The 14,111-nt window shown below is 44.3% G+C and overlaps 6 protein-coding genes across 6 annotated transcripts; 4 read left to right on the top strand and 2 right to left on the bottom strand.

Annotated features, from left to right (window-relative positions):
- Positions 1-654: 654 nt before the first annotated feature.
- On the bottom strand, positions 655-2,785 carry FA14DRAFT_161161 (uncharacterized protein). Its single transcript, XM_025498983.1, has one exon. It carries the CDS (start codon positions 2,743-2,745, stop codon positions 796-798), a length of 1,950 nt encoding a protein of 649 aa, XP_025353465.1. The 5' UTR covers positions 2,746-2,785; the 3' UTR covers positions 655-795.
- A 795-nt stretch (positions 2,786-3,580) lies between these two features.
- On the top strand, positions 3,581-5,350 carry FA14DRAFT_114739 (alpha/beta-hydrolase; the record flags this gene model as incomplete). The annotated part of the gene is made up of 1 exon (XM_025496070.1): positions 3,581-5,350. A coding segment is annotated over one exon (1,770 nt), but the record flags the coding sequence as incomplete, so codon positions are not given.
- A 249-nt stretch (positions 5,351-5,599) lies between these two features.
- Positions 5,600-7,225, top strand: FA14DRAFT_56230 (putative Arp2/3 protein complex subunit sop2). Its single transcript, XM_025502531.1, has one exon. It carries the CDS (start codon positions 5,673-5,675, stop codon positions 7,002-7,004), a length of 1,332 nt encoding a protein of 443 aa, XP_025353463.1. The 5' UTR covers positions 5,600-5,672; the 3' UTR covers positions 7,005-7,225.
- Positions 7,034-9,522, top strand: FA14DRAFT_56297 (uncharacterized protein). The gene has a single exon (XM_025502532.1). It carries the CDS (start codon positions 7,194-7,196, stop codon positions 9,228-9,230), a length of 2,037 nt encoding a protein of 678 aa, XP_025353462.1. The 5' UTR covers positions 7,034-7,193; the 3' UTR covers positions 9,231-9,522.
- Positions 9,523-9,814: 292 nt separating this feature from the next.
- Positions 9,815-11,599, bottom strand: FA14DRAFT_155858 (uncharacterized protein; the record flags this gene model as incomplete). Its single annotated transcript, XM_025497787.1, has 2 exons — positions 9,815-11,436; positions 11,497-11,599. 2 exons carry the CDS (start codon positions 11,597-11,599, stop codon positions 9,815-9,817), a joined length of 1,725 nt encoding a protein of 574 aa, XP_025353461.1.
- A 1,358-nt stretch (positions 11,600-12,957) lies between these two features.
- Positions 12,958-14,022, top strand: FA14DRAFT_114180 (DUF300-domain-containing protein; the record flags this gene model as incomplete). Its single annotated transcript, XM_025496037.1, has 1 exon — positions 12,958-14,022. A coding segment is annotated over one exon (1,065 nt), but the record flags the coding sequence as incomplete, so codon positions are not given.
- Positions 14,023-14,111: the final 89 nt, after the last annotated feature.

Genomic DNA, 14,111 nt, shown 5'->3' with positions numbered 1-14,111 from the left:
ATCATCCCAATGTGATGAATCACAGCATTCATTAGATACATTAGCCCGTGTAGCTCAGGGATGGGCAAAAAACATATGAACTACTTTTCAAATGATTCGGGGCTATTGCAGGTCCATAATGCAAATTGATAAAGTTGGACATGAGTAGTCTCTGTTCTCTTGACGACCAGCCCGTGTAGTTCAATAATGTTTCTTCTGTTGCAATTCATTGTTCAAGCTCTAGCAGTTTCCAGCGCAGTTCTTTCAATGCTCTCACCCGATGATGTAGAACCAGAATGGTTAACCTTGGCGACTGGAAGTTCAGCTGCAGACAATCAGTCTCCAGTCGCAAAAAAGTCACAAGGTGAATCTACCAATCAGCAATCTGACCTTTTACATCAGGTTCAAAACGCCAGTGACGGTCGACCAGTTCCGAACTGGACTGCAAAGGTAGTAGATAAAACTGGAAAGCACCCTGAGACCTCCCCCTCAAAGAAGCAGAGTCGAAAGTCGAATTGGACGCCAGAGAGAAGGATGCAACATGCAAAACGAATGAGTGAATCTCGTAAAGGGAAACCACTTTCTCTTGAAACTCGGCTAAGGATGAGTCAAGCAGCAACAGGCAGACAACTCAGTAAAGCTTCATTACTCAAATTGAGCAAATCTCATTCGGGCCTAAAACAAAGTCAAGCTACAAAAGATAAAATTCGTCAAACAGTTTTGCGTAATCTAGCAGCCAAAAAGGCAAATCAGCAACACCGATAAACAAAAAAAGGTATAGGGCATTTGCACTTGTATACATTATTGTACATACATTTATTGAGACCTTTTCGGGGCAATTCCAGTCTTGTAAGCATTCGTTTCAGGTGGTGTGATTGTGCCACCCAAATAAGCCTCATCAGCTCGTAATCCACGTTTATGAACTTGTGCAACAGGTGTGATGATGTTCTCAACGGCCAACTCATCAGCCGCTATGCCATGCTCGTTCAAATTTTGCAGTGCAATTGAATCCGCCAATGATGGCGTACCAACCGGTGAACCTCTTCCGTTTGGTGTGTGGGAAGGAGGGGTATGCGTGCGATGCAAGGCTGCTCTGGAGGAAGAAGCTGAAACTGATCGATCATTATTGGGACCTTCTCGTGAAGCAGCAATCTTGCCTACCACTCCTACATTTCGTAAAGTCAACACGACCAAAGCCAACGCAAGCAAGGTGAAAGCGACACATAACCATCCAGCAGCGCGATAACCTGCTAATCGTGCTTCTCTGTATGCTTCTGGCGTTGTGGTGGAATGTTCGCGGGTATACTTGTCTGTCACATACGTGGTGATCGATGTACTGGCAGCTAATCCGATAGAAGTAGCTAGACGGGTGGTTACGTTGAACAGGCTTCCTGCCAAAGCAGACCTTCTTGGACCGACTGTATAACATGCGAATAATTGTGCTGCAGGATAGAAAATGTCTGTAAAGACAATTAAGAACATGACCCACAACATTCCCTTTTCGTATCCGGCTTTTGGGTCCATAAAGATAAAGATCAAGCAAGATCCCACACTTCCTGCCAATCCTGACAAGATTAGCCAAAAAGCGCTGACCTTGTCCACGAGATATCCTCCCAAGATGTTCATCAGCAATCCTACGCCGATCATTGGCAAGAAGCGAATAGATGTTGCCAATGGCTTAAGTTCTTGAACTTCTTGAAAGTATAGCGTGCAGTAGTATGTCAGTGTGTTGAACGATAGCCAAGAGAAAAAGATTGTTGCCAGCAACGATGCAAAACAAGGTGCAGACCAAATACTAGGCGGAATAAGAGGAGCACGTAGAGAAGGTTCAATTCGTTGTTGTCTTTCATTTGCACCTCCAACAATAGAAGATGTTTGACGTTGCACTTGTACTTCCCACAAAAAGAAACTTAACATGAGCGATGCACCGATCGGAACCATTGAAATGACTGGCACACTAGCCCAACCTCTCTTTTCTGTTCCTGAGAAAGCGATACCTAAAGTGAACATGACCATACCGGAAGTGCATAAAATTGCACCGAACCAATCGAATGCTTTGAGAGGTGCAGCCCTTCTGACTTCACCAGAGCCACTGATATCGCGTCTTCCATTGAGGATTGCTAAATCTTCTCGTCCTTGCGCTCCTCGTTGTACGATGATGATTCGTTCGCCGTCTAAAGGTAAGCAACACCATGCTGCAAATCCGAATACAGCTGCTGCAACGGCATTTATGACATATAATACAAAGAATTGACTTCCAAACACGCCTCCTAGAAGCAGTCCAATAATGAATCCAACCGGTTGACCTGCACCCAAAGCAGCAAATGCTCCATTCTTGAATTTCCCATCGGGCAATGACTCACCAATAATGCCCGTTCCTGCAGGTGCCAAAAGAGCAGCACCGAATCCCAAAACACCGGACATTGCAATGAAAGGCGTACTTTGACGAATAAATGCTAAAGCAATGGAAAAGACCATCATCCATGCAATACCGCACAGGAACATTCCACGACGACCGAATGAATCTGCTAAACCACCACTGATGAGTAAGAAAGCACCATTGACCAAGGAAAGCACTGTCATTGGCCAACTCCATTCGGCTGGTGAAAGTCCAATTTGAGCACCTATGGAAGGAAGAGCAACTGTTAAAGCGCCATTAAGGTAAGAAGGTAAAACAGTTGCTCCTGCCACGCTCAACACCACGAACCATGGTCTTAGCCTTAGACTTGGTTGCAAGAAGAAAGGTGGTTTTGTTTGAATGGCCATCTACTTTGTGAGGGAGAGAGGGAGTAGTGATGGATGCTGTAATGACTTTGATCTTCCTTATCAATTTAATCATCAATTTAATTAGCAATCTTCTCGGTCTAACTGTGCATTGCGCTGTCCCCCCCCCGCGCCTATTAATTAACCTTACGTGCGAGTCGGGTGACCCACCGAACAACCGCGGTCTGCCTGCCCGTTGACAAAAGGACGTTTGTGTGTGTGTGTGTACCTCTTTGGCTTTATACGGATTTAAGGCATAATTTATGACCGCGTGTAAAGTATGCGGGGGGATGACATTGCTCCTCTTCTAGCTAAATCAACGCATGGGCCAATCTTGATCCTTCTTCTTACCGTCATTCTCTCTCCCTCAATCGTCAACGAAATGACTCATATCAATCCTGATGAACATCAAGCAAGACGTCCTGTCTTGACACCAAAGCGTGCTATTGAAGCACACAGTTTGGGAGGATTGGCAACCAATCCTGCTGGAACGCATGCAATCGTTGGTGTGAAAAGGTATAGCTTCGAAAAAAAGGAAACAGAAAAGAAATTATTACTCATCGAAATTCCAACAGGATCATCCGCTAAAGCAAACTCCACAATCGATGAGTCCAATCATGCAATCTTGACCACAAAAGCAAGTGAAGGATATTGGTTATCCGATACAGAAGTTTTGTACTTGAGTGATAAAACACTCTACATCAAATCAATCGATCAAGCTGTCAAATCACACGCACATGTTCACAAAGAGGAAAAGCATGGAAAATTCGTGGGCATCTTTCCCGCTTCCGTTGAGAATATTCAATTGGCTCCCAATACCAAAGATGGTCATGCCACTCTCACCTTCTCTGCTCAAGTATACGCAGACGGTGATCTGACCCGCGTCACTGAACACGAAGAAAGCGAAGAAGTCAAAGAATGGGAGAATGTGAAAGTGTACGATAGCCTTATGATTCGTCATTGGGACACCTGGCTTTATCCTGGAAAGAGAAGCCAACTATTCTCGGTAGATCTTACCAGACATGGAGGTTCAAATGGCGCTCATTGGTCTCTCGCTGATGCCATACACAAGCCGCACTGGTCATTTGCAAGTCCTTTCCGTAATTTGCTAAATGGAGTCAAATTAGAATCTCCTGTTGCGCCTTTTGGTGATACGGGTGACTTTGCAGTCAGTGCTACACATGTTGCTTTCACTGCTAGAGATCCTGATGTCTCTGCTGCCATTACGACAAAGCATAACATCTATATTGTTCCTCTCGATGGTAGTGAGCCACCTAAAATGATCAATGCCGGAGATCATGGTGCATCTTCATCACCAAACTTTTCACCAAAGGGTAATCATTTGGTTTGGTTGCAAATGTATGATAATCGCTACGAAGCGGATCGCAATCGAATCACTATCGCGCATGTTTCTACAGGCACCATAGCAACAATCTTGCCTGAATGGCAATTGTCACCAGCCACTATCGATTTCACACGAGATGGAAAAAGTTTGGTGGGAACAGTGGAAAACCAAGCGCAAAAACGTTTATTCACCATTGAATTGCACAGAGGCGGCGGTGAAGATGGCGATAAATTGACAACGGTTGACAAACATGAGGTCGCTTGGCAGACAGAGGAAGGTGCAGTTGGTTCAGTCTTGCGTACAGCTCACGCAGATGAATGGTTAGTCTCTGCCTCAACTCTTCGAGGACCAGCAGAAGTCTGTCTCGTATCGAAAAAGATTCAGGATCAATCCAATCTTTTGCAATCCCATGCTGTCCCATTGACCAACTTTGGACAATCAAAAAGCAGCTCTTTGTTCAAAGTAGACTTTGGCGCAGAAGCTGAGCATTTCGCTTACCCTGGTGCAAACGGTCGTGATGCATATGCTTGGCTTGTCAAGCCTCCAGGATACGATGAAAATGCCAAAGGTCAGTATCCATTGGCCGTGCTTGTTCATGGTGGACCAGAAGGCGCTTGGGTGAATTCATGGAGTGCACGTTGGAATCAATTGGTCTTTGCTGCTCAGGGATTTGTCGTTGTTGCATTCAATCCTGCAGGAAGTACAGGGTATGGACAAGCATATCAAGAGGAAATCTTGGGGCAATTGGGTGGTGCTCCTTTGCAAGACATTCAATTAGGAACAAAGTACGTACTTGACAACGTGTCAACCTTGGACAGATCTCGAGTGGTGGCTGCAGGTGCTTCGTACGGTGGGTATATGATGAATTGGATTCAAGGTCATAACGAAGACAAGATGTATAAAGGTCTTGTTTGTCATGATGGTATCTTTAGTATTCAAGGAATGTACTATGCCACAGAAGAACTCTATTTCCCTGAACATGAAGCAGGCGGTCCCTTATACGATCCAAACGTACGTGAAAAATTCCTGCAATGGTCTCCCGAACGATTTGCCGATAAATGGGAAACGCCAATGTTGGTGATTCATGGTGGAAAGGATTATCGTTTGACGGATAGCGAAGGTATTTCTGCGTTTACCTTGTTGCAAAGACGTGGAATTGATAGTCGATTCCTCTATTTTCCCAAGGAGAATCATTGGGTGATCAATCAAAAGAACTCTCTCAAATGGCATGAAGAAGTTTTAGGATGGTTGAAAAAGTATAGCAAGACCGGAACGGCTGAATTGCGTCACACTGTATGAGAATTGTACATAAAGAGTGAGAAGTATATATATCACACATGATGAGGAGCTTCAGAATTGAGGTCTACTATATCTTTGAAACACTCTGACTGGTCGTGAGCCTGCATGCTAAGAATCGCCGAACGGTGGATTGGTTGCTGGATGTGCACTGTAATGACACTGCCCAGATGCCTGCGCGTTGTGTTCGTGCGTGTACAGCACACACAGTGCATAACCCTATCCCCATCCAACATTCTAACCATCATCTCGCCAGAGTAGACTGCTATCGTCCTCTGATCTCATCACAATGGCCGCTCAAATTCATCAATTATCCCTTTCACCTTTGACTGCACATGCTTTCAATGCTGATCGTAGTCAAGTTGCCGTTTCGCCAAACACGAATGAAGTTCACATTTACTCCACCTCAGGTGCTGGATGGGTATTGCAACATACCCTAACTGAACATGACAAGCTTGTCACTTCGATCGATTGGGCTCCTCGTAGTAATAGATTAGTCACTTGCAGTCAAGACCGTAATGCCTATGTTTGGCAATTAGGTCAAGATTCCACAACAGGTCGTGAAGTTTGGAAGCCAACTTTGGTCTTATTGCGTTTAAATAGGGCTGCCACTTTTGTTCGTTGGAGTCCAAATGAAGACAAATTCGCCGTAGCAAGCGGTGCTCGACTTATCTCGATTTGCTCTTTCGAATCAGACAACGATTGGTGGGTCGCCAAGCATATCAAACGTCCTTTACGCTCTACCGTGCTATCGCTCGATTGGCATCCTAACAACGTCTTGTTAGCAGCAGGTTCAGCAGATATGCGCGCTCGTGTATTCTCTGCTTTCATCAAAGGCGTTGATGATCGTCCACCACCAAGTGTTTGGGGAGAACGTTTACCTTTTGGTACCATTTGCGGAGAATTCAAGACGCCTGCTTCCGGTTGGGTGCATGGTGTAGCATTCAGTCCAAGTGGTGATTCGTTGGCCTTTGTTGGTCATGATTCTTCCTTGACTGTTGCTTATCCTTCTGGACCTGAACAACCGCCACATGCAATTCACGTCTTACGCTCTCCAACTTTGCCTTACATTGCACTTCAATGGGTTGCCGAAGGATCCCTCGTTGCTGCTGGACATGATTGTCAACCTGTTTTATTCACAGGAGATGTGACAAGTGGTTGGAAACTGGCCAAATCCCTCGATGCAGGTGGTGCAGTTGCTGGAAAAGCTGCTCCTCCGCCACCTCCACCAAAACCATCAGGAGTAAGTAGTGGTGCTGCCAGCTCGGTCGGTAAACTTAAAAGTGAAGCATTCAACACTTTCCGTAGCGCCGATTCTCGTGGCTCGTCAACTTCAGTTTCTGCTTTGAATGCTGCTGCAAGTGGTGCTGGAAGTGCAGGTTCGTTGGCAGGTGCTTTGGGTGCTGTTGCAGGATCAGGTGTTGCAGCAGATGGTGAGATTCACTCGAGTCACATTAATTCCATCACTTCTGTTCGTGCATTTTCGTTAGAATCACCTGCAAATGTGACTGCGATCAGTACAAGTGGTGTTGATGGAAGATTGTGCATCTTTAATGTGAATGCAGGAACGAGTGCTATGAACGCATTGCAAAAAGGTGTTGCAAGTATTCGTGTAGCTTAGAATGTATGAAATGCCATAATATGATGATTGTCATTGTCATTGTCATTGAGTGTAAGATGATCGCGCTCGAGCCAATTTTGTCTAGCTGAGCGCATTCATTGAGCGTGAATGAATGAATGCTTCTAAGTTGCGTGTTGGCTTTTGTGATCAAATCATCATGATCAAAAGCCAGCAAGCGATTTCAAAAGAATGTTGTCAGCAGAGGAGACAGCTGATGGGAGATACAACGACAACCAACAAGCAGGGCCATCATCATCCCAGCGACACCAAAACACGCGAGAAGAATTGAAAAAGAAATCACTACAAGTGAACGGATATGGAGACGGAGAATCACGAAGAAAAGCATGGCTTCAACTATTGGATCTAGAAGATATTGGGAAAAAGCTTCCTGACTATGTTCGTGCAACGCAAAACGATGAACAATCAAATCGCTTGACTGACAATGCAGATGTAAGTATACCACTCGACAATGAAGGTTGGCAGATTGCATCTCATCATTTACCCAGCGGATCATACGATGAAGATACAAAGACGAGTCTACAAGAGGCTTTACGTGATAGCAAGTCAGAAGCAGACAAACCACCTGACGACGATGAATGGAGCGTTGCGACGAGTAAGAGAACCAGAAGAAGACGTCGTCAAGCAGAAGTGGAGGGAAGCGAATTCACGACAACAAATGGATCACCTGCGACTGTCAGTCAAAGTGGAACGAGTGCAACTACACCTGAACTAATCTCTCGTGAGACTAGCGTGTCGGGATTCCCACGAATCAGTCATGATGACAAGGAGACCGATGCAGAAACAGCTAGAGACGCTTTGAAAGCTGAACGGAAAGCTCGTAAACGTCTCAAACGTAAAGGCTGGCATTCGTCAGCAAACGAAGCGCACGCAAACAGTGCTCAGAATGATGAGGATGAAGCGCATCAGTATGACCTGAGCTCGTCAATCGTGCATGTGAACCGCGATCCAAGTTCGGGAAGAGATCTCGGGGAAGGAAAGAAGCACAAAGATGAAGATCAAGTTGCTCTGGATATCCGAAGAAGCTTTATTGGATTGGGAGATATACCATTACGGATCGTCAGACGGAAAGAGTTGAGCGCTGTGATTGTTGGTGTATTGCGAAGACATCCTGCTTTGAATTATTATCAAGGCTATCACGATGTTGTCAGCGTTCTACTTTGTGTAATGGTCCCGCACTTAGAATCTAGAGAAGAGGACTCCATTCAGCCAGCAAATCAGGTTACTTTGGAGGCGGTAGTGGATGTCGCTTGTCGATTGAGCTTGCACTTTCTGCGAGATGCAATGACGGAAAACATGACGCCAACCTTAGGTCATCTGAAAGTATTGCGGGACATATTGCGTCACAGAAGCTCTCAAGAAGGTAACAGAAATCTGGCAAAGAAAGTAGAGCAAGCTGCACCTTTGCCATACTTTGCTTTACCTTGGTTGCTGTCCATGTTTGCCCATGAATTGGATATTTCGCTTGCCCAATTGGTGTTCGATTACGTACTGGCTCGTGGACCGGCAAGTGTTCTATACGTTTCTGCTGCTCTCATTGAGCAGTTTCAAGGGCATATCGATGCTTCCGATGCAGCTGAAATGCATCATAATCTCTCACAATTGCCAACTTTAATCACTGTGGCTACTTTGCCGTCCATTCTGGAAAAAGCGGATAGTCTGGCTGAAAATGCACCTATCTTGTACTCTGCACCTGAGTCCAAGCCTGCAATCAGTCATGGTGTGATGGGAAGAAGAAGTGTGTTGTACACTTGGTCCTCTCTATCACATGCCAAAGATGACTGGCAGACTGCTGATCAAAGTGCAGACGCAATCCTGCATGGCGATAGCAAGGAAATTGTCTTGAATGCCCTGCCCACTCCACCAGTTTCTGAAGTAGATGGAGATGACTATGCAGGGAATGCAGAGGCACACATCAAAAATGATAAAGCATTGGTCTCGTATAAATGGTGGCGTAAAGGCAAAAAGGGATCTCAATCAGACAAACGTAAACAGATTTTACGAAACAATACTGCCATTTTGGCATGGGTTGGTGCTTTTGGAGCTATGAGCGCAGCGGCTTTGATCATTTTGTATGGCGGCGGGGGCGGTGGCAGTCATACCTCTTTTCCTCTAAGCAGCACCGGTGGTATAGGAAGTGCTTTTCCTGCTGGTTTACGAGTAGCCGAACCTCTTCGGGTGTTGCTGCGAAATGCACTTCAACATTGATTCCTATTTGATACCCTCACAAGAATATATACCATGTACAAATACTTGAATGTCATTTCACTCTCATATTTTAAGTGAATCACTTTCGCGTTTGCCTTTTCTGTGACTATCTTCCTCCGCCACGTTTGCTACGAGCAAGATGATTTCGGTTGTCAGGATTGCCGTCGTCATTATGACCTGGTCCTTTTCCGCCTATCAGCTTGCGCTCTTGAAAGCTCCTGAAAACGATTGAGCATTGCCTCTAAATGGTCAAATAATTGAGCCTTCTCATTTATCAACCTGACAATCTCGGTATTATGTTTGTTTTGCATCAATTCGGTAGCTGATCATTTGATGATCTTTTTGCGCTTTGCTTGTTTCGATTTAAAGTCGTTCTCCGAGCTCATTGAATGAAAGATTCTCCATCTTATAGTTTTTGATGGTAGAGAGGGATGAAGAGAGGCAAATTTGACTCTTCATAAGGCGATATATATCGAAATACCCCATGCATATACGCACATTTGTAAGTTGAGCAATCTCACACGACGCAGACATGTGAACAGGTTACACTGGTTGCATTAACGGCAAAGAGAGGGAACAATGACTTACAATTCATCCTTGATATGAACATGTGCAGGCGCTTTCTCAGCATCAAGAGGTAGACAAATTGCTGGCGTGGATACTTTTGCTTCATAGATACACTTTTCCCCTTCAAAAACGTCCAAAAGTGCATTCTCAGGCGCACAAACGAAATCAACGATTAAACTTCTATCGGGTCCATTCCAACATCTTTGTCCGTTGTCGTAAATTTGTCTCAGATAAAATTCTGGTTGATCGGGTTGAACGGATGAATCTTTGGGTGCAAATCTACCCCATCTGCCCAAACTTACATCCCCATGTCCGCGTGTTGGCTTTTGTGTTGCATTCTTGAAGAAACAGAATTCATAAATGTACTCGCCCATATTCTTGCTAACACAGACATTTTCTAGCGCTTTAAATTCGCCTTCTTGTCCCCACTTTTCAGGCGAATGGGATAAATCGTTCTGCTTCTTCGTCAAATCGCTTTGAGCATCGCGTAAAGCTTGTTCGGCGGTCTTGTGTGCAGATCTGGCGGCCAAAACATTCTCTGCTTCTCCTTCACTCGCTGAATCGCCTGCTCTTCTCGTTTTACTTCTTTTGACCTCAGTGATAATGTTTGCCTTTAATAAAAGATCCAAAAAGGTATCCACGCCCGCTTCAAAGTATGGTACAATTGCATCAGGTAGGTATTCGTGGATGCGGAATAATATTCCAGATTCGTCCGATCTTCCGCTACCCTTGTATTGATTATCGTCCATCATGGAAAGTGGGTCGCGCTCAATCATATCTTCTATCTTGCTGGAAGAATATTCAGCATCTTCCTTTTTCAATTCGTTCAAAGTCTTTGGCTCTTCGTCATCTATTGAGACTTGATTGGCCTTTGCGGCTGAGCTTTCTTCTCCATCCTGTCCATCATCACTCTCCTCGTCTCCCCTGCGCCATGATCTGTATGCCATCACTGCACCCTTGACAGCCATGTCTTGGTAATTAGGATTGTATCCTTTTGCAAGATCGTCCAAAAGATCAGTCAATCGCTCTAGCTCTGTTTGAAGACTCTTTTGTCGATTTGTTAGAACTTTGAGAGCGCTCTGATGTGATTTGAGTGTTTGATAAAGAGGACTTGCTTTCTTTCTCTCGATCACATGTTGGTCCATCTGTTCTGCAGCATCCAAAGCTTCTTTTGCTCTTTGTTCACGTTCGCGTGCTACTTCCACCTCAATCTCTAATCTTGCTACATCGGCTGTCAAAGATTCGAGCGCTTTTGAACGGTCATGAATGTACTTTTCTCGAATCTTTGATCCGGCTCTGCGGATATTTTCAGATTCTTGTTTTGCTTTCCTGTATTGCTTTCCAATCTTTTCGCATACGTTTGGACAATGAACCTTTCCATCGTATTCGTCCGATCCATCGCAGCATTCTGGATCACAAATTCCATCATTCACTCTGCTAGATAGAATCTTTGAAGGAATATGACCAACGTTTGTACAATGAAAGCTTGAATTTGCACAAGCCGAAGTTCCGGGTTCATCACTTCCATCTTTGCAATCGCAGTAATCATCGTTGATTGAAGATGCCGGAATTTCCTCGCCAGATTGTAGACATTTCCATGTTCCTTTCCCGGTTTGTGCTACAGAGTAAAGATGAGCGTCTGAAATGGAAAGCAGGTCAGCAGCAGTTGTATCCTTTTAGCAACGTGCATACAACATACCTTCTGGAGAAACACCACGAATATCTGCATTTACGCCATCGATCGCATGCAATGAAAGTGCGGTCCAAACGAGGGCCAATAGAGGCCCCCGTACGAATCGCATAATGTGAGATGATGAGGGCGATCTTCTCAAGGTAATCAATGCAAGATAAAAGAGTTACACACATGTGTTGCTCACTGTCCTTTGCTTGTATGCCTGCCAGCACTTGGCTTGGCGGTTTGTGTGCTTAATTGCCCGCACTTTCACGTGTACCTCTATGCAACGCGTTCACGCGTTTGAATACGAAGAGTGAACAATAAAAACTGATGGCGATGGGAAGGTGACGACAGGCAGAAAGGGGGATATGAAAGGACTTCTCGTTCATCTAGTCTGCACATAAGACATGTAAACATCTCGGCTCATCATTCGTAGCCCTGCTTTTATTATAAGAAAGGTTTCTAAACTCGCTTTTGCACGTGTACGAACCTAACCATCGGCCGTGAAACAGGGTAATACTATTACGATTAAGTAGAAAGTGAAGAAGGATCTACCTAATCCATCTGTTAAGATGACCGTTCGCTGCTTTATATTCTTTTTAGGCTTTTGTCCTCCCTCGCACCCCCTTTTAATCCAGTAAATGTCTTTTTAGGCGCAATAAATTTGACTTCTTCTCGCTTTTCACAGCACAATGAGTCGTTACAGTTGATCGACACTGTTAAAATTGCTATTTGTGCCGCTTGAACTGCTTTATCTGGATAGATTCATCTTTGTGAACTCTTGCTAGATAATTTGATATATCTTATTCAATGTTTATTTATTTTCATTTTGGTATTTTCATGGTATCACACTATTTTTTGAGGTTACCCAAAGCTGGCTCATGGGAGACGTTCTAGCTCGTATAAGCCACTATTCAACTACTCCTTGGCATTAGTGATCATCAAGTTCGTCAGATCCAAGTCCCCTATAGTCAGTCACAGGAGACGAGATGATGAGTATTGCTTTGATCACGTGCACGCTAGGATCGACAAGCAATTAAAGCGGGACCCTGTCATCGTGCAGGCGTGCATTCTAAAAAGGAACAACAGTGCATTAACGCGTGCGAACGAGGCAGCAGCAAAGTCAACGACGCGTATTAGTAAAATGATTATTTTTAAAATTGCGCCGCGCTAAGTCAAACTCCGGCGGCGAACGGTGCGATAAGCAGGAGTTTGCATGTATTAATTTGGGCGTTATGAATACAACTTCATATGCATGCACTGCTCCCTCCCCTCGCCTGCTCAAGATTCAGGGCATCTTCCGCGCCTACAGCTACACTTCCATACATGAATGAATGTATGCAAGAACAAGCCGGCGTCTATTAATATAATACTCATACTGCATCTTGCTAATCATCACTCACACACTCTCTCTCTACCATCTTCACTGGAGTTCCTCTTTTCCCTTCCTTCGCTCTTAGGAGCATACATCAATCACAACAAAAAATGGTGGCCAAATGTCCGGCAGACAACACAGCACAGGTGGAGCAAGATGAATTCTTTGACTTTTCATACTTTGATCCACACAAGATCGGTTGGTTGATTTGTGGCTGTGCGGCTGCGATTACATGTGTGCTCTCTTTAATCACAATCATAGGACACGCAAGAAATTACAACAGACCACTCGAACAAAGGCAAATCATTCGGGTTTTACTATTTCCTCCAGTATATGCAGTCGTGAGCTTTTTCAGTTATCGATACTTTCGTTATTATGAATATTGGGATTTAGGTGAAGCGGCTTATGAAGCATTCGCAATCGCCGCTTTCTTGATGTTAATGTTGCAATACATCGGTACAAGCGTACAAGATCAAAAAGCAACTTTTGCCCACAAAGACAAAAAGCCTTTACCGTTACCTTTTTGCTGTTGGAGATATAGACCGAGTAAAGCATACTTTCTCGTTTTACTCAAATGGTCAGTCGTACAATATTGCATCATTCGACCGGCAATCAGTATAGCAGGTATCGTGACAGAATATTACGAGGTCTATTGTCCATCTTCTCTTAGCTACAAATATGCATACGTATACCTAACAAGTGTCGATTTTGCCGCAATCAGTATCGCTTTATACGGCTTGATCGTATTATACACTCTGGTCAAGGATGACCTCAAAGGAAGAAAGCCGCTTGCAAAATTTGCAACGATCAAATTAGGAATCTTTTTGATCTTCTACCAAGGCTTCATCTTTTCACTTTTAGCAAGTCATGGCGCTTTACATGCTACTCGATATTGGACCACAACCAATATTGCTGATGGTCTAAATGCTCTTTGTACTTCGCTGGAAATGGTACTGATATCATCGATGCAAATGTGGGCATTCTTTTGGGGTGAATACTACATCGACAGACTCAGAGAACCGACAGGAAAAGCAAACAAGAATGGAAAAACGAATGTCTTTTTCTCCATTTTACACGCACTCAACTTTACTGATATTCTGATCGAGCTATGGTACGAGATTGTATTCTTGTTTGATCGTATACGTGGAAAAGAATACACAAGAAGGGATGCCAGATTGGATTTCGTTCAAGCATTCGGCGCTGAAGATGAGGATGATGACAATCTCGGCAAACCTCCAACTATGAATCCGATGGAACTCAACCA

Source organism: Meira miltonrushii, assembly GCF_003144205.1.
Source record: "Meira miltonrushii strain MCA 3882 unplaced genomic scaffold FA14scaffold_3, whole genome shotgun sequence".
Lineage (NCBI taxonomy): Eukaryota > Fungi > Basidiomycota > Exobasidiomycetes > Exobasidiales > Brachybasidiaceae > Meira > Meira miltonrushii.
The sequence above is the reverse complement of the archived record's forward strand: the minus strand, read 5'-3'. Positions and strand labels throughout refer to the sequence as shown.

What these genes read in the sequence shown, in the direction of transcription:
- FA14DRAFT_161161 (XM_025498983.1), bottom strand. Translation starts at nt 2,745, where the DNA reads ATGGCCATTCAAACAAAACCACCTTTCTTCTTGCAACCAAGTCTAAGG.
- FA14DRAFT_56297 (XM_025502532.1), top strand. Translation starts at nt 7,194, where the DNA reads ATGTTGTCAGCAGAGGAGACAGCTGATGGGAGATACAACGACAACCAA.
- FA14DRAFT_56230 (XM_025502531.1), top strand. Translation starts at nt 5,673, where the DNA reads ATGGCCGCTCAAATTCATCAATTATCCCTTTCACCTTTGACTGCACAT.